Source organism: Anopheles stephensi, chromosome 2, assembly GCF_013141755.1.
Source record: "Anopheles stephensi strain Indian chromosome 2, UCI_ANSTEP_V1.0, whole genome shotgun sequence".
Lineage (NCBI taxonomy): Eukaryota > Metazoa > Arthropoda > Insecta > Diptera > Culicidae > Anopheles > Anopheles stephensi.
In genome coordinates, this window is record NC_050202.1 from 3533073 (window position 1) to 3559773 (window position 26701).

General features: G+C 45.3%; 2 protein-coding genes across 10 annotated transcripts in view; one reads left to right on the forward strand and one right to left on the reverse strand.

The window, feature by feature from the left end:
* The window catches only part of LOC118503664, a 239104-nt gene that overhangs the window by 77701 nt on the left and 134702 nt on the right, over positions 1–26701 (forward strand). The gene's annotated exons all lie outside the window — the stretch shown is intronic.
* The window catches only part of LOC118503666 (fasciclin-3), a 91023-nt gene that overhangs the window by 7823 nt on the left and 56499 nt on the right, over positions 1–26701 (reverse strand). For all 6 annotated transcript variants that reach the window (XM_036037197.1, XM_036037196.1, XM_036037199.1 and 3 more), the window contains exons 3-8: positions 2138–2243; positions 1854–2065; positions 1652–1780; positions 1370–1576; positions 1107–1285; positions 774–1035 (exon numbers count right to left, since the gene is read on the reverse strand). In XM_036037197.1, the coding sequence (XP_035893090.1) occupies positions 774–1035; positions 1107–1285; positions 1370–1576; positions 1652–1780; positions 1854–2065; positions 2138–2243 (1095 nt within the window). The remainder of the gene's footprint in view (positions 1–773; positions 1036–1106; positions 1286–1369; positions 1577–1651; positions 1781–1853; positions 2066–2137; positions 2244–26701) is intronic.

Genomic DNA, 26701 nt, shown 5'->3' on the forward strand with positions numbered 1-26701 from the left:
TCGGCAAGAAAATTGTACAAACAAGCCTAAAACAAGACGACAAAACTTGAACGTGGAAAGCTCCGAAACGGTGTGAAAACCAAGATGTGGCGACATGTTCTAGGATGCATAGGACCGAATGGAGTGAAGGAGGCCAGTGGTGTGAGGGAGCATATGCAACGGAATGTGTGTGTGTGTGTGTGTGTTTGTGTAGATGAAAAAAGGAAATTGCGGGAAAGAAAACGAAAATCTTTTCAAAGTTCATTTGCGAACGCCAATATTGAGGAAATTTTTGGTGATTTTTCTTTTCTCAATTCAAATTTGTATGCGTGCGAGGTGCGACTCTGTAAGCTTTTGTAGTGTAGTAGTAACTTCTCCAAAGAAGTTTCTCTCTGGAGCTCTTGCAAAAAAGCTTAACGGCGTGAAGACAGGACACAGGCGCACACACTTGGCCACAAAGCCAGCGTATTTTCTTCTTCGTGACTAACCTTGCCGAATGGTACTACTGATCGTGTACACTTGTTCCTATGCTTCTTGCGGTTCTCCTGCCGCGGTGCGTCGTGGTGCTTGGGGTTTAATGGTGGAATGCAACAAAACAATCGAAAGGGAATGATTTTGGTGTGGGTTTTTAATTTGTTACGTGGTAACCCTAGCAAACGCACTCCCCGTTCGGTTCTTGGTTAGTAAAGGCAGTAGGCACCGCGTGTTGCACTTTATCTCCCGAGTGGCAATCATTATTGTACGCGAGAAACCATTTACTTATTAGCTTTATTACTAAATCGTTCTAAACTTACCTCGGAAGCACCATCTACCGGTAGCACGAGCGATGAAGATCAGGGCAACGGCCAACAGGACGATCAGCACGGCTAGGACCAGGCCAACAATTTCACCGGTACCGAAGCTGCTCGATTCGCTGAACACTTCGTCCTGGGAGCGAAGGCTCAGCCGGTAATCTTCCGTGCCGAAGTTGTTCGACGCACGCATCACGTACATTTTGGACAGATCTTCCAGGGTAAGGCCGGCAATGGTCAGCGAAACGTTGTAGTGGTTGTTTCCCTAAAAATGGATCAAGAATCAATCTCGTCTTCCATCAAGATTGTGTCCTGTGGGGGTGGGGGGCTTCTTACCAGCGCTTCCGGAATCGGTACAGCATATCGTCCCTGCTCGGTACCCTGATGATAGTCAATGCCATCAATGCTCCACAGAACTCGTGGCGAAGGGTTCGCCTTGATTACCATACTGGCGGTCGCAGTGCGTCCCAGCTGCAGTCCATAGACGACCTGATCGGGCAGTGCTTGTGGTTGGACTGTAAAAGATTAAGGAACACGCGCACTTCTTAATAAATTGATCCTTATTTCTATAGGGTCAGCATTGCACAACGCATACTCACAGTTAACGTTCATGATGAGATCAGTGCGGGAATATTTCTCCGGATACGCGTCATGTTCTGCCTGGCAGGTGAGGCGTTTGCCATTGTCCTCCGCACGAATCGAGCGGGTCAGTGTGGATGACGCGGTGAAGTAGCGTTTGTTGGAGCGCTCGTCGAAGTATTCTTCCAGTTCCTCCATCTTGACTCCCTCATAGACTTGTTCTTGATCTGTTAATATTCAAATGAGTGAATCATTTATATGTGTTTCAAAAAGGTAACGCGTGAGCGTGCAACAAAACCTACCCAAGAACCACAAAAGCTTGGCCGCCGGATTGCCTCGTGCGGAGATGCATCGAAAGGTGAGCTCACTGTTAACCTCCAAGTTGGCCAGATTTCCTGAGACGACTTCAATGGCGGGTTGCTCCGGTGGGACTGCAGTAGAAAACAGACGATCAATGTGGAATCGCTTTTTCTCTTTTTGACGCCTCACATGGCCTATACTTACAAGCAACAACAATCTCGATGGAACCAGTCAAACCACGTCCATCAACGAACAGTGTACAGTTCATGAGGCCTGCATTTTCCGCCGTCACTCGCGCGATACGCACACCGCACGAACCCTTGTCCAGCCCATCACCGTGGTAGGACATGCCAGGCACCGGAGACGCAACGTTAGGGTCCAATGAAAATTGATCATTTACTCCAGGCAACCGAATGCTGGAAAAATAAAGTAGGAGTTAGGTTCGGATGAAGGACTGACTATTCCGGTTTTTCAAAATAAATACTTACAGACAAAGCTGTGCCGGACGGCCTATCCGGCAGCTGAGCTTTACATTTTCCTGATTCTCTACGACCACAATCGTGCGTGGGTCTGTGTCTACAACTTGTGCGTTAGCTGAAAAGGGAGCAATCAAAGGATCACATTTAATTAGTTAGTTATTGGGGGGGCGCACAAAATTTGTCTGGATTGAAAAGCTTTGTCAGATCGCAAAATTCATATGAAACATTCGTTTTGGATTTCAAAATTGACGCAAAAAAAACGGACGATCGCTACGAACTTCTGCTGCTAATTAATCTAATCACAATATTTCGATCGGATTTTCCGCACCCGCTATTGTACACAGCAGCCAGTGCAGAGGGGTGCGTTAGGGGCAAAAGAATAAAAAAGCGCATGCACACACACCAAACACTCCAAATCCGTACTAAATAATCCAATTTCACAGATTTTCCTTCGTTCCCGGAGCGCGCCCTTCTATCCCGCTTGCAATCTAAATCCTAATTAAAATTGCCTACGACTCACTGAAGTGATGGATTCATTTGTAGATAATCGTAGGATGATGATAATGATGGTTCCCTCCTGATTTCCCACCGAAATCAGGCGCTATCCCTAAAAACTCACCAGCCCTAAAGCTGGCGGCTCATCCGCAAAAATTAAATCACGGTTTCCCGCGTAATGGAAAAGCTTTTGTGTGCAGCCCCTGCACACACCCCAACACTCGTGGTAGAGGGGGCCGGTGGGGGGGGGGGGGGGGGGGAGAATTTCCGGAGGGAGATTTTTGGCAGCCAAGGATAACATCAACATAACACTGTGCGCTCAGCTGTTGGTAGTGGTGATGTTGCTACTACACAGCACACAAACACACACACACACACACACACACACACACACACTTTTATTCACCGAATGGAAAATTGTTATCATTTCGAACCATCGTCGAGACTGATTAGTTAATTAAAGCTTTTGTTCTTGTGCGCTTTTTCGGGGGGGCGTGAAGTTGGGATGTTGGATGACCCACCACCATGGGACATGGGCGCATGGAGCTTGGTTACATGAAATTGGTGATGCACGAGAAAACAATTGCACAATTGTGACGGGGGAAAGTCGGACGATGCTTTATGATCACGGGACAAGGGATTTTTTTTTTTGGTTGTTCGCCCTCTATTTCACTCTACAAGTGCTGATTATATGGTGTGAAATGGAATAAATCTATCAATGAGGCGCTAATGAGAAAATCTGCATTCAACACAATTTTAGCCGGTTCGTTACAGTACGGTGTGTATTGTGATAAGCACAATAACATTTTTTGTACGTATTTGTACATCCAATTAAATGCAAACATTTACCTGCGCAGACGAACTAGGCAATTAAGTTGGAACACAAGAATATTAGAGCTATTGCATTGTGAATCAACTTTGACACTGAATAAAGTCAATAAGTTTTCAATTGTAAATATTGATTCTCTGGTACTCAAACAATGGTTATAGTTCTCGTTAAAACACAGCGGAAATCATTTTGATATGATAAACGAAATGTCAACTCTTGGTGCAATTCCACTTTAAACCGCGATGCAGTGGCAAAGCTCAGATCCCATAGGCCAGTTCAAAATTTAAATTTCTGCTGTAAACTTTAGCTTCATTATAGTGTTTTTCTGATGTGTGAATTACTGATAAGGAGTTCTAGAATCAGTTGCCTGTGGCTCTGCAATCCACAGAGCCAGTGGTTGCTTGAGCCAGTGGTCCTCCAAGACTCAAGACTGATAATCAAGCTTCGGATGAAATCAAATCCAAGTCAGCTAGGCATGGCACCTGAGACCTTTTGAGGTTGAAGCGGCAATATGATCCTTCAGAAGTTGGGGCGACCATCTATCTGTTCATTAATAGCAATTTTTATGCAAAATTCCTATTCAGATAATTTGAACACGTTTGAAGTTACAGCAATTAAATCCATTTTCAAATATTCTGAGAAGTTCTTCAATTTTTTTCTGATACTTTCAAATGTCAAAAAAGGGCCCACTTCTGGACCACATCGTGCGTAGCAGCTTCCATTAAGTCTCTAGCATACATTCGTCCTCTATTTGCATTTCCTCACTTACGCAAAAAACGAGCTTTTTCTCATAACCTTCCTCTGGTGCAGCGCAAGTCCCCTTCCAGTTTTGTGTTGCTGCTGCTGCTGCTGACCTGAATATCATCTGATCCTGCAACGATTGTTTGCTGGTCTAACATGACTAGATATTCATCCTGTTTTTTTCTGTGTGTGTTGCGAACGACGTGTGTGTGTGTCTCTTGTACCATCATAATGGTGATGCCCTTTACTACTACTGTTATCTCCCCCGGCATGTTCTCGTCGGTAGCGACTAATTTTTTTGTGTGTTGCCCCCTGTCCCGATTCGGCATGTCCAAATGACTGTGCACCAATGTTCGACAATCTAACAGCTCTGTAGATCCACACAGTAGGGTGGCATGCAGTTTGTGTGTGTACCGGGCGCCATCATCAAGGAAGAAGCTTTCTTTTTGACGGTGATGACCGTCGCCACCACTCGGGATGGACTTTCGCCCAAGCGTGTGTACCCGTGGGCCTGCTCCTGCCGGCTTTGGCATCCCGGGGTTTTTTTCTTTCTCTCCTTTCTCTCGTTCTGTAACTTCACCCAAACGGGCAAACGAATGGTTGTGAATGGTTCACACAAACCCCAAAACGATTTTTATCCTCACGGCACACGCGAACCACAATGGGCACAGCAAAACACACAGAGCGCAATGGCGGAACGTGCAGCCTAAGACCACAATCGGTATGCTAGTCGCGTAACCTTTCCTGCCGCTTGTGTGTGTTTTTTGTTGATTCTTCTAGCGCACCCCTGGACCGAATGTGTTCGTTTTCCATGCGGAGTTTTTCTTTGCAGACTTTGCTCGGTAAGTTCACTTCTGTACAGAAGGGCTTCCTGTTTTCGGAGTGGGTTTTGTTTTTGTTGGTATGTTCCCGTCCATTGCAACCATCCGTGGGAAACAACACTGCAAGCAATGGTTATTGGCGATCCACACAGGATATATATTCGTGAAGCGTCCGCAGCAGTAGCAGTAGCAGCTCGCAGCTCGCAGCTGTGAACGTTCCCTTGTCAATTGTTTGATCAACCTGGACGCAAGGACACCGAGGCAACAGAGTAGAAGACAGGCACGGCGCCGAACCACTGCCGGCAGTTTGATGAAATTGGAAAACGAGGCCCTGTAACGAATGGCATCTCAGTGTGTACAAGAAGCGCGAGCCAAAAGATTGGAATGACTTTATTGTGTTCCGCGCTACGAGAGATGCATCTCGTCCTTTGACGCGCATTCGCGCTCGCGTCAAGCTGTTTTTCGATGAACTTCATCCGTTTTTCTCCGGTCCGGTTTGTGCTGTTGTTGTTGAGGTATGGGAGACTATTAGGCCGCGAACTGGCCGCCGAGTCGAACGATTGCAATATCAATCGATTTCCATACCATCTCTCTCTCCCCGTCTCCCGGCTGTTGTTCATCTACGATTCACTTCCGGAGGGCTGCAAAAGGGGAAGTCACCTTCTTTGCCAGTCGGTTCCATGCTCCCACCCACACAGCAGGAAGTGCAACGGGAGCGGAAAGCCTTATTGCTTCCGAATTGCTTCTCGGTAGTGTGTCCAAGGATTGAGGTTTTTGCTTTCCCGTACCAAATTTGCCCATGCATTGTAGCATGGATACCAGCAGCCTGAAACTAGCTGTATGCATATCCACCACTCATAAATGTGGACGGACATCGGGAAGCAGAATAAAAAAACATCAAACGAGCTCGTACCGATCGTACGCGGAAGACCTTTGCAGCAATATTGACTCAACAGCAGCAGGAACACATCAGCATCCTCCCCTCCTCTGCTGGAGATTGTGTACACGGAATTGCATTCGATGTGATTGGAGCATAAAGTGAGGCACGAAGTGTTTTATTAATATGTCAAAAAATAACCAGAAATCAGCTACTTTTGATTGATATTTGGTTTTGGGTTGCGTTTCGGTAGAAAATATTTACCAGTTTCGTCGGTAATTGGCGTTGGACACAAATGGATATCTTTTTTTTGCAACGGAGAAAGGATTCTATTTGTTCTGTAAGGTTTACATTTTCCTTATATTTCTGATAAAAAATATGTTGATCAATTACTCATAAGTTACTAATGATTCGCTATAATATCTCCTTATACGAATTTTATGTTAAATTTAATTATGGTTAATTATTAACACATGAGCATGATTAATATCAATGCTAAGAAGTATTCAATTACTTTAAATATCTTATGAAAACACTTGAACAACAATTAATTTTAAATTCTGATTAATCTCGTTTTCGGTTTCAAACACTTTTTACTATTTCTGCTATAATTTTGCTATAATTCTTAGTCGTTCCTTGTTTTTCTACAATTTAAACGCTCACTTAAATATTATGTAGGTTAAGTTTAGTCTAGTATTAGATAAAAACTGAGCTTCAAATAATTTATCTAACGTTTTAGAGAGCATTCTAGCAAATTTAAAGCCCATCAAAACATTTTCAACCATCACATGAAATCAAACTTCCCCATTATAACTTGACGTGTAGAAAGCCAGATTGCTGATTGAATGTCTCCCCCGTAATGTAATTAATGTACTACAAATTGATTGCAAATAGTAATCAGCTGGGCATTCCCTTTTTGCTGCGCTGCCAAACAGTTTCAAAAATATCATTAGAAACAGTTTCCGTACAACCGCGTGGACTGGCGGCGAAAGTTTAGCACAGCGCCCCGCACTACACAACACTTCATCCAATTGTCAACTGATCCGTGTGCAACACACACAATGGAAGCATGGAGTGCATCACCGGTACTAGTCAACACGACGACACAAAAACAATCCCATGCATGGTCCCCCCGCAGGCGTTAAGAATGGTGGTGTTATCGTCAGGGAGGACGAACGATATTGGAGTGCAAAAAAAAGCGGTCCGTTCATCCTCAGTACCCACCCGCAGCACCGCGAACAAATGTGTAGTAACTTGAGCACAATGTAATACGTCCAGCGCGCTCCGGGTCCGAACGGGGTAGGAGCTGGAGCTGTAATACCGGGCGCACGCTGGAAGGAAACAGTTGCACACGGCTTTGTCGGCTGGTCACTTTATAGCAACAGATACACACCAGAACTCTAGCTGTAGTAGTAGTAGTTGGTGGTGGACAGAAAATGAAATATCCTTTCGAAATGCTGCAGGCGATGGGTGTCCCCTCCACCCCAATGGATGCGATATGGGTAGAAAGATGAGATATATCTATACATTGACCACCGGCAGTAGAGAATGTAGAACGACGGACGACGACCAGGGAAAGTTTTTGCCTTCTGCGAAAAGGGCGATTCCAAAATAGGACCAAATGGACGACCAGCAGCGGCGAGAGAGAGAGAGAGAGGGAGACCAGTGGACACACCGAAATCTGTGGCGGACATACACACAACTGCCGCTGTAAGTAGGACACACAGCATCACCCACCAACTTACACACAGAGCAGCCAGTTCCAGAAGCTACGTATCATATTTTTGCCGCTGTCATTTGCTGTCAGTTAAATAAAATTTATTGTAGTTCGCGTGCAAGCTTTTTCTGGCTGGGGGTGGAATAGTGTCAAAAAGGATTCACCGCTCCAGGGGGTATCGTGGCATGGTTGCTGGCCCGGCTTTACAGCACTACCCGAAAAGCATTATGGATATCGTTTGTCCCACGTGTCTCTCTTTCGGGGAATCGGAACCAACAGCAAAAAGTTCTCGGGGAAAATCGCTGGGTGCCGCTAGTCTCCCCCTCCAGTTTGAAGAAGTTCCGAATCGTTGGTCAGTTAAGGAAGGGAGCAGAGTCCTGCATCGCCGCGAGCAACAACGAACCGGCCACCAACCACTACCACCACACAATGGGTAAAATGTCAGTTTCTATATTCGGTCACGTTAGGATGTGTAGCCGGTCAAACAAAAAAAAAAGCCGGAGCTCGGAAAACCGACCGGGGGTTTTTCCGCCAGCACCATGAGAACACCACGGCGTTGAATGATGCTCGACCATCTCGTTATTATTACTCCACCGGGAGAGAGAGAGAGTGTGTGTACAGCAAGGGTTGGCCAGGGTAGCCACCAGAGCACTATCAATGGATAGAAATTGTCCCGAGGCTAACTGCTACTACCGCTACCGAAATTCTATCCCAAGCTGTTTTCCAGCTCTTTTTTCGCAGAAGTTTCTTCTGCTTGTGCCTGGTCCCCATCATCCAACTTGATCAGAGTCACACACACACACACTTACACCGTCGTGTCCTGCGAGAAATGACTGGTGGGAAAATTTCCCTTCCATCTCCATGTTTGTGCTGGGTTTACAGCAAGAAAAAAATTAGCACCACTCAGTTTCCGCTTTTTGACTTCCGTACACTTCGAACGGAGCATCACAGCAGACCAGGAAGAAAACTATCTCTCTCATGTCTCGTGTTCTGCTCCTCAGTGGCCTTTCCCAGCATCTAGCAAGGGAAAACGACGAACAGGAAAAACGGCATCATATGATGTGGCACCTTGTAGCCGCCAGGCAATAAAAACCGATCTGCTTCGAATTTTCCCCGCACCGGAGTGTGTAGGTAGCCGGGTGTACTGGCTAAATCCTTACAAGCGACGCTACCGTTAGGAGAGTATTATCTCCGGGACCGAGTGGGCGCTTCTCTTTGATGGTTCGGTAACTGGGTAACGATAGGTGGAAATTGATGAGGACTTGTGGGATGAGATGGAGATGGAGAACCCCTTTATATCGCATGCTAAAACTCCATTTTGTTTTCCGCTCTGAAGAGGAACTATTACTGGAACTGATAGTATGTGCCCGCATGAAAAAAAAACAAAAAACAAAAACGAACGACTACTCCATTTTCTATCGCATTGTCTCTTCTTGTTATCCACCTGGAATGTTTTTGCCCTCTCAAACATGATAGTTCATTTTGTTTGTTACGTGTTCGTTGTTACTTCGTGCAGTTGAACGACGGCTGGCTACAAAGCTAGCTCGAGTTTTCTTTGATATCAAAGCGAGTACACACGGATGTGATGTGTTTGCGTTTGCAAGAATTGATCGTATGGTGTGTGTAGAATATTCTATCGGAATGCTCCAGAACATTACCCTAACGGGAAGTATTTACAACTCCCAAAAACTCCCCTAACTCCTCGGTATGACACGCGTCACTGATAACGTATCGGTGCTGTACGCCTCTCAATCCATTTAATTTAATGTTTGTGGCTTTGCGCTTGCCTGGATGCAGATCCAGGAGACTCGTGCCGTGTCCCCCCGCAGAAGTATCACCGCTGTTGATTGACCTCAAACGTCAGCTGCCGGTAGATATAGCAAATGGACCGATTAGCGATTACGGTACCACCTAAGATTTACGCACCACCACTTGGAGAAGCAATACTGGAAAAAAAACCCCGGTTGGAATAATAGGAGAAGGCATCGGCAAACCACCACCGATGACGTTACGCTTGAATGGGCAGCTGCTATGAGAGACAAAGAACGGTCCCGTTTTGGGGGTCGTTCTTCTATACCGCACCGGACGCGGATCACCCGTGACATCGATGATCGCTCAAGTGAAACAGAGAGTCCCGGAAGACACCGGTGACATTCGGCTCTTTCCCTGGACCGGGGGGGTTCTCCAGTTCCAGTCCCCGTGACGCATGAAACGCCATCAGCCGTATCCGAAAACCTGAAGCCAAATCAATTTGCACCACCCACCCATTAACATACTAATGCACCGGACTATAATAATGTCAGTAGCGTGTGTTCCACAGTAATGGGGAGCCGTGCTCGAACGTACATTCAATTCCATCATTAAACTGCTAATACCCCGTTCGTTCTGCGCTGCGTCGTCATTGGTTCGGGGGTTGGACTCTGAGGTTGAGGCAGCTGCCGGTGTGCGATTAGGTCGATTTGTGGCTACTGTCTGCAATTATCTTGCCACAGAGTGCGATAAACCGTGAACCAGAATCGCGCGGATATGCTGCGTTTAAATTGTCTTTCCATTTGTTTGCTTAGTTAATAAGTGCATCTGAATGCAAGAAGAAGCATTGATTCCGCGTTGGTCTAGGTGGTCCTAGAATTTATAGCCAACAATTCCGGACATTTCGAAAAAAATCATCCCACCTAAAGTAGAGCTATTCCGATGTATGCTTCTGGCACTGAAATATGCTTCCAATCGATTTCATTACCCTCAATTAGTAACGTTTTGCATTAAGACAGCTCCTGATTGTTTTCCTGTGTTGTTCATCTTTTTACCTTCTATTTAATTTACCGTAATCCTAAATAGCTTCTTCAAGCACAGCGCACCGAACACGGTGGCAATCAATCTAATGAACATTCTGGTCAATTTGCACGTACTAATCCGCATGTTTCTGTCTCGCATCATTTGTCCTTCCATTTCCATTTCTGTGCGCTTCGATAACAATCAAGAATATAGCGCCAAGAATGGAACGGCCAAAACAAAACCAAAAAAAAGTCAGCGCAACCTTCGATCGAACTCCGGTGATGCCCATCATCAACATCACCGGGAGGAGACCCCAACCAGATGTGACGTTCGTTCGCTGACGGTTGACAATTCTTGACGCTTGATCGACCGACTCAATTGGTCGCAGATTGATGAAACACACCGGCGTTAGTAGTAGCGGACCGTCCTCCCCCTCCCCCCCATCACTCCTCCACCCCATAGACTGCGGGGCGAAATAACTTTGTCTAGGCGAAATTGAACTGTCGGTCGGCAGGACAACGCGGACGACAGTTGACGGCATGTTGTGTCGTCGATGAGAGCTATCAGCTGGAGCGGGCTAGGAGAGGTCCTTCTTCGCGCCGTGTGTAAGCCCTGCTCGCAAAGAAAACGAGAACCGGCTGACAACACGCTCACACTGTTGGAGGAATTTGTTTATAGTCCACGGCCGATGGAGGGCTGAAAAGTTGGAAGCTCGCTGTATGCCGTCCCGCAGGAAGATTATGAACGGTTTTTTGCCCATCCGTCCATCAATATTCCACTTGTTTCCGAGAAGGTAAACACACACACACACAGACATAGAGTAAGGAAAACAACAAAAAAAGGTGAGCATTTTCGGTGGATGAAATGAAGTGAAAGGAAAATCATTTTCACTTCATTCGACCGTAGTCCACGAGAGTGTGTTGTGACGGGGCGGCCCGCAAAAATGAAATGGAGATGAAAAACGGCAAACGGAAAAGCCACACAAACAACACATCTTCCTCTCCCGGGAGTGGTTGAAACTTGGTTGTTTTTTTTTTGCCGACGGCTCTCATCCATACAGTCAAGTACTTTATCCGGCACTCGGACTTGCTTAAACACGGCTGGCTTTGCTGGCTGGTTTCAAGGCAGTGCGCCGAGTCATCATTGACACGTCGAGGACAGTTTGTTTGCTTTTTATATCGCCGGGTCTACCATTCTTGCCGGATGGGAATGTTGGAGTGCGAAATGGAACAACACAGTCCTCTTCCCCCCCCTTCAAGACACCTTCGATCGATTATGATTGAATGATGGAGGAGGCTGTGTATTCCGATAGATAAGTGAGATGAATCTAGTCTGCTCCTCCTAGGGCCAGAGTTCAACGCCATAGTTGTTTGCCATCCGGACGGAACTGGTACTCAGCCCGTCACAGATCTCTGGGAAGATCTGGCACTATAAAGATGTCACTCGTTCACACGAAGGTGTTACACCGATTGCTATCTGTCGCGGATTTGTTTCGCTTTGTCTTAATGACCTACACCAAGAGGAGCACACGAGAAGAAAGTGCTCTAAATGGTGTGACTTGTGTAGATAATCAAACCAGTGCCGAGAAGGGGAGAAAAACATTAAAATAATCAAGATCTTTGCGCAAATCTTTACTGCAATCATCCAGCCGGTGGAGAAAGTGGCGCAGATGATAAAGATTTCCAGGTCTTCATTACTGATTGGCAGGTAAACAATGGCGACTAGATTCAATGCAATGGAGGTCTTGCTCAGTTTGCTATAAAAGTAACTAACTCCCTCTTTTAATACTGTCCAATTTTCGTACAACAAAGCTAGTACAATAATAGTCTATACTTAAGCGTCTTTCAGGGTTTGGGGGCTCAAAATTGGCGCTTTGTAGTCCCATTATTTGGTGTGGAGTTGCGATGATTACCTGCAAAGAGAAAATAAAAATATGTCCATTAAAATCTTTGTTGGGATAAATGGCAGTTAAATGATAGTGAGGAATGATGAAGAAGCAACGAGGAAGGTACGATTCAATTAAACTCCCGTCTATGAGCCTTGTGTCAAGTGTCACCTTTCACCACGCGTTACTACACACGCCGATCCCTTTAACTTCGAACAGCCACACGAGCCTAGCGTGCTATTATTTGAAATATTTATCCAATGATACAACATTTCAACACACCTCTCCGAATGCTGCTGATCATGTTCGCATTCCTCGAGTAAAGAGAGAAGTTCGACAACCTAAGGCGACGTGTTTTGCAAGGGCGCTAGTGATTAGAAACCTGTCCTGTTGCTGTGTGTAATTAAACCTGTCATCCCATGCCACCAAACGGATATCTCTGTTGATATGCTGCAAAGACAACATTCACTTTGCAATTGAGAGTTTAAACCCGTAGCTAAACGCTGTTGGGGATGATGATGAGCGACACCCCTTTTGATCCGATCGCACCGGGACTTCCGGCCGATTTCGCTCTAGAGGTGAAGAAGCAACACTCAAAGTTTTAACGCTATTTTCTCAGCAAAATGCAAAACACACACACCGCACATCGGAAGTAAAAATTTCAAACGGTTATTTATTTGCTAGCTGATAGCATTACCACTTGGCTGCTTTAAAAAGCTGGGCACGAGACGGTGAGCACAATAAAGTTTTCTTTCGTCTTCACATTTCCTCCTTACCCCGTTGGTCGGTGTGAAAAGCAAAACACTTTTAATTCAGTTTACACACGTTCGCACGTTCGTCGGGGCCGGCGGCATCCAGACGGCTCTCCGCTGTCGTGTCTTTCATAACGACGATCGTTTGACGAGCGAGCGAGCGCGCGTCCGTCACCATCGCAGTCGTGGTGTGGGCCTCTTGATATCGTTGATGGCCACACGATGACGTTTCGTCGCCGGGCGCTGCTGCAGCAGCGCGTCGAAAAAAAAGGGATGTTTCAATTTGCTGTGGCCGGCCCGAAGAAATGTCGTAAGAAAAACGACGACTGGAGAGAAAGTTTGACTTTTTAATGAGTTGACTTGCGCGCCGTTTTCTTTCCAGAAAAATTATCTGCAGACAAAAATTTATGACCAGCAGCAGCCATCCGCCTTCCACACGGCGAACGCGAAAGTGTGACTAAAATATCCGCCAGCACGATTTAATCGTACGGGCGTGCGCTTGCAGTGAGAGTGTGTGTGTGTGCGCACAGACACAGTTCACCACTCGAACGGGCGTATTAATTATTTTAACGTCGTAGGAAGCTGCTGCTGCTGCAACAAACAAGCCCAACGGAAGTGGAAACAAATGAGCGTGGCTGGGAGAGGTGTGATAAATTAACAACAGGGCAGTATTTGCATTCGAGGTAGAAAGAAAGAATAATAAACTGGGTGTGATAACACGGAAGCAGGAAAATCAATAGCAATTGTTTGCTCGGCTGCTAGCAGCAGATTTGAATTTGTTCCGTTGCTGTTGCTGGGTGATTTGCTTAAGCAGAGTGGATAATTATATAGTCAGCTGTGTTAGCTTGAGATACTTAATTTGTTTCTTGGTGTATGCAAATTAGAAATTAAGCTCCGGAGTTCTTACAGTTCTCAAGTCTTCAATTTCTTAATTGCTCATTAATTACGCCCAAAGATATGCAATTCAATGTAGTGATATATGATTTTTAATGTATGCAATGGCTTTTGATCCTGCAGAACTTTGCAATGCCTTAATTTACTAATACTTTAATTAAGAAGTAACCAAAGAGAGCCATTTGAGGAAAAAAAAACGAATATCATTCCACCAGCACTTCTTGGGGAAAGTTTGCAAAATGATCCAGACGACCCCCGTGTGTCGCCTAAGTAAAAAGAACAACAAGAAGCGTTTTTCATTTGACCGAAATTAAACTTTTCGCGTTACCATTGCCAAAGCATCCTAAACTACGACAGAACTCCTCCCCTTCACACACAAACACACGCTTGAATTTGTTGCAAATTCGGCTCACAAACACTCCCGAAAAACCTGTCCTTTTTCCGGTGGTTCTAGCACCGCCACGGTGAAGACGCTGAGAAAGATGGGATTGGACGAGACGCAGCGGAGAGACCTGCCAAAACTTTGTCGGTGCCATAAATAACGATTTCTAGCATAAACAGCAACCGATGTACAGCAAGCGCAGCATCTGGACTAAAGCTCTGCCAGTAAAGCAACAACAGCAGAACAACACACCTTACACTCCAGGTTTCACCGTCGCTTCCCTGCTGTTACTGAACTCCGAAGGAACCTTCGCTAGCTCCGAACCGAAAGAGACAAACGCCAAAAAGGATGCGCGCTGCGGAATGCTTGTGTGCTTGCAAAACTCTCCAGAAACACGATCGAACTACTGCTACTAGCTACCTTTTACTTTGACTGCTTTGTAGATTTTCCTGTGGGCGATGGCGAGTTCAGCCCCGAAAAAGATGGTGCCACCACCTTAAAACAAGTGGATTTTCGGTGAAGCCTAAGGGCGCACCAAACACTAGAACTTCGGGGGATGAGGGCTTAAGTATATTTTTCATTGAAAAGTTCGCTCGGAAAACGGTTTGCCGTTTCGAGTTTTCCAAAGTCCGGACCTTTTGCTCTAATTTAGACTGTTTAGTTTCACTTTTTTTTTTGGGGGGCGGGTTGAAGGTTCACGAATTCCGAATCGTTCAACCTCGCTCACACCTCGGTCCCTTTTGCCTGCTTACTGGTGAATATGTTCGGAACTAGTTTGCTTTTCCGACTGACTACTTCTTCTTTTCCACAAGCGAGCAGCAGCAGCTACTCTCCTATGTGTCATTTGCAAACGTCAGACTCTCCGGAGACACACACAACGCCGGGTGTTTTCGTTTGCCGGCTCTGGCAGTACGCAGAGAAAGGTGGCCGGCAAGGAGAAGGGGTGAGGGATGTGCGTGAAAAGTTTATCGAGCAATCCTGTTCCACCGCAAAACCCCTCTTCCCGTTCCACCACCTCTCCCCCAAAAAACCCTCTCTTCTTCCTTGACACGAAAAAACATAAGCCGCAGCAATGACAGAAATTAAAAACATAAACATTATCCCGGCATCCTTTTCCCTTTCCTGCTTTGGTCCTTTCCCTCCTGATATCTCCCCTTCCTTGCGGATGCCCTTTTAGTCGCAGAACGGACCCACGAACACTCAAACACAATCTCGCACACATGACAGGTCACATGGGAAGAGGAGAAAATGAGTGTTTACTGGGACGTTCCTGTTCTGTGCTGATGTTGTGTGTAGTGTGTTTGCGGTGTTCCGGTGGATATGGCCTCCCGGATGTGTGTGTGTGTTCGAATTGTGGGACTGCAGCACTGCAACATCACACACTCTGCATTGAGCTTCTGGTGGGTAGTGCACTATGCCGGTTGATTTGTGCGTCCGAGAGAAGTGCTGCGAATATTTGCGTCGAGCATAACATCACCACAGAGTAGTGTCCCCGGATAGAACTGTGCTTCCACCAGCTACCAGAACCACCGGGGCTTCGACATTTAGACATTCAGCATCAGAAAATATCGGACACACGGCGGCGGTGTCCGGCAAACAACTCCACCGAAAAACACCGTGCTCTCCGAAACGAGATGATTAAATCATGAGGCAAGTTCCACGATTTTCCCTCGTCGGACACGAGATATGACGCAATGCCATCACAACCGACCTAGTGCGCTTTCACTAGCCAAGCGCGGTGGTGGTGGTGCTTACTCTGTCGTGTCCCGTAAGCGCGTTTCCGTGACTTACTTGCCGCCAGCCGAGCGCACTAGTAGAAGCCGGGCCGGAGAAGCCGTGGAGAAGAGGAAAACCGTCCAAAATGACAGTGTCACACAAAAAAATTAGGTGTCGACCCGTGGGAAATGTTGATTTTAGTTTGTCATTTCCACGGGTACACTGGTGCTGAATTCCACGAATACACTCAGTGGGGGATAGCGAGAGAGAGCTATTGAGGACCGGGAGAAGCCGATCTAAGCAGTTTAATTCCAAACAGTAAAATGAAACCTCGTACCCTAACGAGGTGCAAAAACTTTAAAACTTAATGAGCGAAAACAAGAGAGAGAGAGAGAGAGAGAGAGAGTTTTCCACTAAGCTAACAGGTATTAAAACTGCTACCAATACAGCCGCAAAGAAGTGGAAGAAATGGAAACAACAAAATCAGGCAACCAAAGTTCCAAAACCCTAACCGATTAGGTGTCACGAATGCTGCTCGAGGCCAATCGTCCGGTACACGATGGAATGGTAAAGTTTTCCCGACCTTTTGATGATTATGACGTTTCGATAGGCATGATGAAGGTGATGTTCGTAAAAATAGAACAATGTGTTTGGAAATTATGCCTTAGAAATCGTAGAAATCGTCTCAGGGGAATAGCTTGTTAGTCGTTAAACAGTTGAACAGAACTGGATAGTAGATGAATAATAATCGAATTAAAGCCTCTTTATAATAAGGCTCGTTGAGCCTATTTTGAGCTCACAGACTATTATTCTCTTTCAATTGTGGACGATCTACTTTTCTACATACAGGTATGAACAGACACCCGGATAAAACAGGAACCCGAATAAACGGTGTTGCAACCACTGGACAATAGCAGTTTATTTCAAGAGTTCATTTCATAACTTATTATCTGTTCTAGAGCTTGATCTAGATTTTTGTTTCAAGTTCTGAAAAATACTTTAAATTTCTTCATGTTTTAGAAAATTGAGTGGCAAAAATGCTGAAGCAATATATATTTCTTTAATTCCATTCTTTTAAGAATAATGAAGATCAATCTAAATTTAAATTGACTGAGATGTCTTTCTCGGCACCAAGAGGTCACATTTTCCCTCCAACAGTGCACAATAAACGGTCGAAACGACGCAATGAGGTGGAAAAGTCGCGCCGTGCTCGGACATACCTCCCCCCGGTACCGAACAGTAGTATCCCCCCACTTGGATTGATTTATGCTCATCATCAGCAAACACTTCAACCATAATTACAGAATTTCTAAAATGAATTGCCAAGTGAAGTGAGCGAGAATGATATCATGAATAATCGAGTCGCCGAAAGGAAATGGGTCGGTGGGTAATGATGGCATCACTGCCATCATCATCGCCATCATCGCTGTATTGGTGTGTGTCCAGAAGCAGCATTGTTTTGCTGGAGACTTCACCACTCCAATTCGTCTCTTGGCAATAAATTTCCTTTTCTTGCACAATTCTACAGCCACTGATACTCCTTACCATCTGGCTCCGGTATTCCGGTCAGTCGGCAATGTCCTGCAGGCGGCTTTGAGCGATTTTTCAGTGAAGAAACTCACTCTAGAACTTTGGCCCATAAAAGCACATCAAGAGTTTGAAGGGCAAACATTTCGCAAATGTGTTTTTTTTTTCTTTCTTCACCTTTTCCTCTATTGTCCTGTGACACGATGAGCGGTTTCTTTCACTCTCGATGCACGCAATTAAATTCACTTTGGCGTGCCAATGATGCCTCCGCGCGCCTTCTCAATGTCAGTGGGACAGAGTGGATCGTGGACCCACTTTATGAACTACTTGTACCTCGCGGCAAAAATGGACAGCAAACGGCACTCCACATCAACAACAGCACTCGCAAAAGCCGCAGGATGTACAAGCCTCTGTTTGGGGGACCTTCTTCCTGATGGTTCAATCCCGAGGCCACCCGCCGTGTGAGTGTCAGAGTACATCATCTCGTGAAAATGCCCAAACACAAGATGGGGGGGAGGGCTTTCGGAGTTTTTTGGACTAGCTCAGAGAAAAAAAAATCGCCGAATGGAAAACCCGAATGAAAACAAGTTCGTTTTTCCCAAAACTCCCATTATTCAAAATCACGCGACCACATCACGGAGGGGGTCCGGCACATTTGCAAGTTGAAAGACGAAAAGGGAAAAAAGCCCGAAAGAGACCACAGAAAAATGGGGCACTTAGTTGGAAAAACCACAAAAAATGAGCCTCTCTGGCCGGACGGGCGGTGGGAAAATTCTGGTCCAAACTGTCAGAAAAGTGCTAACGGAGGTCCTTTCTCTCGCTGGTAAGTCGACAGGGTAGCATTTAACCGAAAATGCTTTGTCCAGAAGAGTGTGCACACGGAAAAATCGGCCCACCAAACGCAAACTAACATGCCGGATATGGACTGCTGGACGTACATTTTTCTTCCCACAAGAGCCACACAGCATGACGCAATACTCCCGGCTTAAAGGGAGGCCCTCTTACTGAAGAAGCTTTCCCTGCATCCAACACATCAAAAATCAGTTTCCAATTGAACACGATTCAGCTGGCGAAAAGCGTGTAAGTTATGCGTTTGAAACTTTAACATCAGCCAGGAAAAACGGAAGCGAAAAGAAAAAGCGGAAACCGACCTTTATGAACGAAAAGAAAGCTCTCACACTCATACAGGGAAAAGCGCATCCTTACAGAAGGACCGACCATGTCATCGACTTCCGTTTCAATTTTTCTCGAATCGGGTTTTCCTTATTCCATACCCCCGGCTTACACTACAACGGAGAGCGTCGCGACACTTTTGGTAGAACTTAAATAATGTTATTAATAAAGATTTCTACCTTGAAGGCAACAAAAAAAGATGGAACAAAAGGTGTTTGGTAGGTGTCACACGATCGGACGAACGAAAAAGAAAATCCATAGAAACGTGTTGAAAATGGGAAATGAATAAAAGTTTTTCCCCCCATTCAATTCAGGTTGGCTAGTGGGCCCTGGGACATACAGAGCGTGAGAGAGAGAGAATTAGAGTGAGAAACCTGGCAAGGTCGTTCTGGCTGATATGGTCGTGAAAAACGTGTGCCAAACGGAAAGTCCGTTCTTTGTGTAGCCCCTCTTCTGGTGGGAAAATTGAAAATGGACACACATACAGGTACCACGCCACCGATCAATTTTCTTGCTGGGAAATGTTCCTTTCAGGTTCTGAATTCTTCCCCAGGAAAAGGGAAAGTTGAGCTTTTCCCAGAATCAATGTAGTAAAAAGTAAGTAAAAAGGAACAGGTTTACAGCTCCATTTATCCAAAGATAAATACGCTGGTCTTTGAAGAATTTTCATACCGATGATGCTAAAACAAATCAATTTATTACCCCAAAAAACAACTGGCGGCTATAATTGGCCATTGGCTGGTTGGCTGCTGATGATGAGGATTGAAACGAACATTCCCAAAAGCGGTTTTAATTTAAAATCTCTTTGTTCCTTTAGCTGTTCCGAGAACGTTCTCCAGGACTAGCAACTTCAATTAGTCTTATTAATAGGTGTTTTCTTTGCCGGTTGATTGATTTTCCCCCAGTGTAATTTGTGTACTTATTGGGTTTTAACTTTCCGCCCAAACTTTGATAATTCCGCACGCACCTACTTCAATGGAATTATTGCCCTTACAAGCAAACAGGCACACACACACACACCAGCGCCAATTACATACGGGAAAGACACATCGCTCGGTTGTCCGATTTTCGGTTGGTTGCTAGGGCAATTAAAATGAATTAATTAATTTCCCACCCTAGGCGGGCGGGGCTCGATCCTTACACGATCGATTGAGCCCGTAAAGCTGAAGCGGTTTATAATAATAACGATGTCGGACCGACGGCTCTGTTAATTATCCCGGAGCGGACAGCCAAACGCAAATAAATGATTTTACGAATTCGATTTTCCTGGAACCGAAGGCACGCATACTGTTCTGTTCTGTTTCCTTCCGTTTTCAGCCGAGTGAGAAGCAAAGTGTACTTTCGATTTAAAATGGAGAATATTTCGATTGTAAAATGTAGTTCATTTTGATGACAAAGCATAATAATATGGAATGAGAGTAATACTTTTCTTCACCAGAAAAGAAAACGTGAATAAAAATGCCACATTCGACCACTAACTACTTGAAAAGTAGCCTCGATTTTCCGTTCGACAGAGTACTGCTTGTGGCCAAAGCTTGGTGGTAGTCCTACTGAATCGCGCCGAATTTGTGCGTGTCCTCCCCCCGGCGAGTCTTCAGCCTTGCCCGAGGCTACCTTTTGGACGGGTGAAGGAAACATTGGAGGCATAGGCAAGGGTCAAAGTCTGCCACTGAAGTTGTCCTGCTGTTGGCCACCGGCCAACGGGTATCGTATCGACCGGACATCGGCTGGTGAACATTATTACGGCAAACTGATACCAGCCCCGAGTGGAAAGCAACCCGAAAAAGCGAGCGAGAGTGGAAAATTTTTGGGCTTAAAATGACAGGATGGGCTTAAAATGACCACCGAAAAGGCTACTGCTGCTGCTGCTGTTACAATCGCGCAAACGGAATATGGGGGGGAAACTTCTCCCCCAGCTGTTACAGTGTCGTTTTCATTATGTTCTGATTTATGGCACTTGAAGATTTGTTTCCTCAGCGCTACAGAGTAAGAGAACGATATGCAAAAAGCTGCTGGGAGTTTTGGGACGGACGATCGGACCTCCTCGGGTGGGGATGATGTCCGGAAAACTCGCCCGCTCGATCTTTCCGCGTGTGGGGTCAAACTTTTTCCCCAGCGAGATACGACCACACTATACTCTTCAAACAGCAGTAAATCTACACACTCGGGGTGGAAGGTTTTTTCTTCTATTTCCCTTTTTTAGTCTCGCTCGCTGCTGGACTGCTAGACGGACCCCAAAAACGGTTGGTTAATTTTATCATTCTGTGTGGCCAAACATTGCTCGCCCATTGCTCTTGTTTGAGTTATAAATTTTTCTGCCAATTCCAGTGCGTGCGTACGGCTTTGTGGTAGAATAAACCCCCTCCCAGGCTGTGGGTAAATTGTTACGACTTGTGTGTAATCGATCGAAGCTCTGTAGAAGTGCGGCCTGCGGGAGAAGAAAAACAAAAAAACCCTCGTGTGTTGCGCGATTCTGCGTGTATATGAGCTTGAAAATGAAGTGTTCTGGCATGTTGTTAATTCAGTGCCCCAGCAAGCTGCTTTTGACAGTGTGCGCCCCCCCCCCAGTAGTACCGGCTCAAGTTTATGAGCGTAGAATATTTAGCTCACCAACTCGTGTGTCTCGTGTGGTGATCTCGCTGAAGTTGAAGGAAGAAACGGGCGAAAAGACACAACTTTGACGTTCCTCAAACCGTGTGCTCTTCGTCCGTGGAAAAGCTCAACCGTGTGTGATCCTTTATCGTTTTTTTTTTCGGCGTTCTTGTCTGACTTCTTCAAGAGTCTCTGTCAACGGCAGAGAAATGACAGTAATGACAGTGATGTGAGAGGGACAGGAACCGCGGCGGGAGGGATAATTTTATAAAGTAATAGACAAAGAGTGTATGAACACGAGTTTAATAATCGAGCTGTTGTTCTGTCCGTCTGGAACTTTCTGGCTCTTTTTTTATTAAATCCGGTGTAACTTTACCATAGAGTCCTTTAGCTTCCGTGTAACAAGCACACCAACCGATGCTTTTATTACACGGATAGGAAGCAAAAAAGGGCTCCACAATTCACCCCATCTGAACAGAGAAAAGCAAACGGGAACGATGTGAATGTGCAAAGAATTTTAATATACTCCCTGCCGGGGTTTTTCACTGGCACTTTCACTCACACACACACACACACACACACAGAGACACCCAAAGGGAAGTAAATGATGAACAGATTCTGAAATTAGCTGCTTCTGGCCAGCCCAGCTTCTGTTCTTCGCGCCGGAGCAAAAGACAAAAAGTCGCGCGCTATTCATTTTTGCATGAAAAGCCAACATTTCACTCCTTTCGATGGTGATGGCGGAGCAAGCAGGCCAAAGGGACACAGTGTAGTGGCGAGAAATGAAAAATGTCACTCATTATGTCGCTCGTTGATTTATTCGCGGAGCTTTGTTTCATGTTTAATTTCATGCACGTTTCCTTACATGCGCTTTGTGTGCCGGGACGCGCTTTGGAACCCATTGGGAAATTGAATGATTGCACTATTCGAAGAGGAATAAGAAGAAGGTTTACGTTTTATGTATTTTTTTATTCATATTTAACCAGCAATTTACGATCAAATAAATTAACAGTTGAAACGCAGTAATTTACATTATTTAACGATGAATTAGTTAAAAAAGTTATATTCACACGGAGCTCAATCTACGAACATGAATGTAGATTTGAATCGTACAGGAGCTCTCTTATCGTTGAATACCAATTATGGATTCAAATCATTAAAGTGACAAGTGGCTCTTTACTATACTCCTTCACACTTTCGAAGTTCAATGCTCGGTAGCGACTAGAAACCCTCGACTCTGTAGCGAGAAGGCTGCGACCTTTACATACTTTTTCACTCTTTAGAGATTCGAATCTTTGTCTGCGATTCAAGCAGCTCTGTAACGACCAGAAGCTTTGTTACAGTCTCATTATCTTTTTAAATATTTAAGATCACTGTTAAGGAGATACAAAGTTCTGTAGCCTGCTCGTTTCCATATTGATTTGTTCTGTTTACAGTCGAATCCTTGTATGAGATCCCCAGCTCTGTAGTGAATATGATTTTTTTAAATCACTCACTCACTCTTCTGGGGCTTGAATCTCTACTAGGGATTCAAATCTCTAAGATGGTTTGTAGGTCTTCTACTAACTAACTCACTCTTTTGAGATTCAATTCCTTTTTTTAACTGCAAATACTTAAATTAACTAATAATCTAATAACTCTAATAATCTAATAATAATCTAATAATCTAATAACTTAACTAATAATCATATTAAACCACATTTAATCAGAATTATTCGAACGAGTATCTCGCGCACTACAAGTTTTTCGACTAAAGACTGACACACTGCAACTAACCTCATTGTAACATGATTTACTACCACGGTTTCCCACATATTGGAGAACAAACACCTGCAAATCATGCCCAATAGTTATGATAGCCCTCCTCTTTAATGAAACAAGATTTCTCATAACGCACGATTACGATATGCTGTTAGGTTACACACAATTAAATCTTTCATAAAACTCCCTACAGCAGGCAGGCAACCACCACCATCAGGCAGAAGCAGTAGTAAATCCCGAAACACCCTCCGCTTCTGGTTTCACATGATACATTCAACTGCGGGCTTTTGGGGGGAGAAACAAACGAATTTATTTGCATCATAAAACACAGCCAGCCCGCCGCCGAAAAGCCAAATGGATATGTAAACCGTTTTAGATGGAAGCGGGAATAAAATCACACAAAACCCCCGCAAGCTACCCAACAACAAGCATACCCCAACAGAAACAACATACGCACACACATAATTATTGCACCATTTTTTCCCCTCATTAATCCTCATTAGTTGTGGTCAGCAAGCAGTCGGGTGGCGGGTGGTGAAAAAATGATACACAAAAGGAAAGTTTATTGCTTTGCGAAAAATCCTGCGGGGGGGGGGGGGGGAGGGGTGGTTGAGATTTGTTACAAACCCTCCCGTCCGTCCGTGTGTATGTGTGTATGTATTGTCGACGGGTGCATTTTTATGCTATGCAAAGATTTAACTACAGATTCCGAGCAGCATGTAGCAACGGAAATGTCACTAATGTGTTAATGGGTGAAGGAAAGAGAGAGAGTGAGAGAGAGTTGGATTATTTATCTCGTTTAAAAGTAATGGAAGCAAACGGAAAAAGGGACGACTGAAATGCCTTCGCCCCATACTAATCACACCTTACGAATGAAACAGCAGCAGCATCCACAGCAAAGCAACAGATCGAAGCTCAGCAAAGCTAAATGGAGCTTCGTGTGTACGTTCGAATTCCTAAACAATGCTCATTGAACATCACAAACAACTCAACGTACACAGCAAAAATAAAATGGAAAGAAATGAGCGAGCGAGCGCAAAAAAAAGCGCCGGTAAAACACGCACGCCAACATATTACATCAGCGCAGCAGACCCAGTGTGAGAGATTTTCCCTCACACCGCCGCCGCCAAGCATCACACAAAAGAAAAGCGCGCGTGTGTGTGTGTGTGTGTATTTACCAATACCGTAAATCTCGATCGTCTTACCCATTGAACAACGCATTTCTCTAGTGCACGAAGGGCGCAGCAACGGCAAACGCCACACCGAACGGAGACACATAAACACTACGGGCCAAAAGAAAAATCCTTGCGCGAAGAAAATCAACAACGAAAACTGCAACACGAAAGCAAGGAAAAAAGCTTTCCTCGGTTAAATCAATCAATCAGTCTTTGTGAGCTGCTAGGTGAGATGGGTGGAAAATGGGGACGGTGGGGGAAAAGCCCTGAGCATGGCGCACTTTTTCGGGTAGGGCAGTTTTTCCCCGGCTTTTCCACCCGTTCCTCCTCCCGTCCGGTCGGTTACGAGTGAGGTAGAGAAGTAGCTCAAAGCATACAAATTAAGCTGCTTACACAAAACGGGAAGGCAGCGGCGCAGGCAGGGTTTTTCGTCTATTTTTATTGTGTTGTCTCCCCTGTTTCTCGCTCGCTTTGCTTTCCTTTTTCCTCGCACGTTCCCTCTGTAAGCTCTTGCTTTTATGCTGAAGAAAGAAAGACCGGCGTAGACGGCGAAAAGCCTAAGTCGACGCGAAAACCCGGCACATCACAACCACCGGGACGACACGACTTGGGTTGGCTGGCTGGCTGGCTGGCTGCAGAGCAGTGGCGGCGCTAAGAGCATTGTTACGTTTTTACGTAAATCCGTGTGGTCGCTTTACTTTTAACTTCAATCCCCATTTTTTCCGTTTTATTTTTAATTCTATCTCTCTCGCTTGTTGTTGAATGTAAACGGATTTCATAAGCTGGGATAGATTGTAGCGAAAAAGAGGGAGAGCGACAGAGCTCTGCAAATCCGCAAACGATACATTTTTGCTTTCGTTCGTCTACGCAACGGTAAGCAGCTAGCAGAAATAAGACGAATCATGCAGAACAACTGTTTTCTGGTAAAAATTATTTGCAGCAAAGCAAATAATGCCGTGTAAAAAGCTTAAACGGGAGAGAGAGAGAGAAAGACCCATTGCTTGGATGTGCTTAATAAGGGCAATAGGGTATTGTTCTATTTCCTATGAGTTAAATAGGTTTTGAATTGGTGTCCATTTTGTAAATCCTTCTTACGCTCCCCATACTTTTCTCAAGCCTTTTGAAAGTTGAGTTCTGGTATAAAAGTTTTTCACTGACTATATCATATCTCCATCATAAATGCAGGAGCTCGCTCTCGGTGGGAATCGACCTTAATATGGACTGGGTGTAAGATCGTGCCGCTAATGTCTAAGCCATTTACCTCGCAGGATTAGCTGATGTTAGTTGCTGTGCTGCTTCCACCGATTAAGATTTTTAGTCAAAAAGAATCCTCCATGCCTTAATTGAAATTTGCATCGATTTATTATCGATTGTTTCAACGTTACGTATTGCTGTTTGATGATTATTGCAACTTTTTTCCCAGCTCCGTTCATTTTTCTCATGCACCGCTCATACCGTCAACGCTTCATTAGCAGCAGTCAACACGTTTTATGTAATCGATATCATTAGCTCGCATTATTTTCATTTCGCTTTGCTTTCAAAAACCCCATTCTTCATCCATCCGTCCGTTCGACTGTTGCCGGGCACACTTATTTATCTATACCCACAAGCACAAAATTAATTATTTCCACCAAGTGGGGCCTTTTCTTGGCTCCAAAACGCAATGCATCTCATAACAGCCGACCGACCAATCTGCTCTGCTGGCTGGGATATCTAATACACAAATCACCCAATCCTATAGATAGGCTGGATGGATGGGCTTTTTGTCCATGCTGTTGTGTTGGATGACTTTTTGACTGACGTCGTCTGTAAGTGACTCATGCCGGGTCCGTTTTGCTGAAACGTTTTAGCCCTGTGGCCCGGGTTGCAGCGTTGCATCATCGTCGTCGTCCACCGTCGACTGTACTGGAAACACTGTTTCCATTATACCGTCTAATACGAAAATCACGTCTAATTACACTGTAATCAAATTATAATCCGGTTTTCTACTCTCCCATACACTACTGCCTTCATTCTCGCCCGGGCGAATGATCTTCGGTCGTCGCCTTTTCGGTGCTAGCTTCTCCTGCGAGCTTTTCATCATCACGCTTGGGTCGGGAGTTGCTGGCCACTTTAGGGCACGGGGCACGTTAGAACATCCCGTGCCCACTCGGCCAGAGGATTCTGTCACTTCCGCGTTCGAAAGAACACACACGCGCGCAAGGGAAGTGCTCCAACGATGCTGGGATTCTACCGTCATCGCACAAAAGCATCCTTTTAGCCTGAGCTCCCGGTGGGTTCAGTCGGTCGAGTTAATTGAGTTTTTCCGGTTGGCGATGCACCACACGCTCGGTATACGCGCTGCTAGAAGGATACATGTGTGTGTGTGTGTGCCTGTGTCAGTTGTCCCGGGGAGGAATAAATCCTTCGTCCTAACTTGGGCAGAACCGCAACGAGAAAAAGGTTACGGTTTTGCTTCGATTAT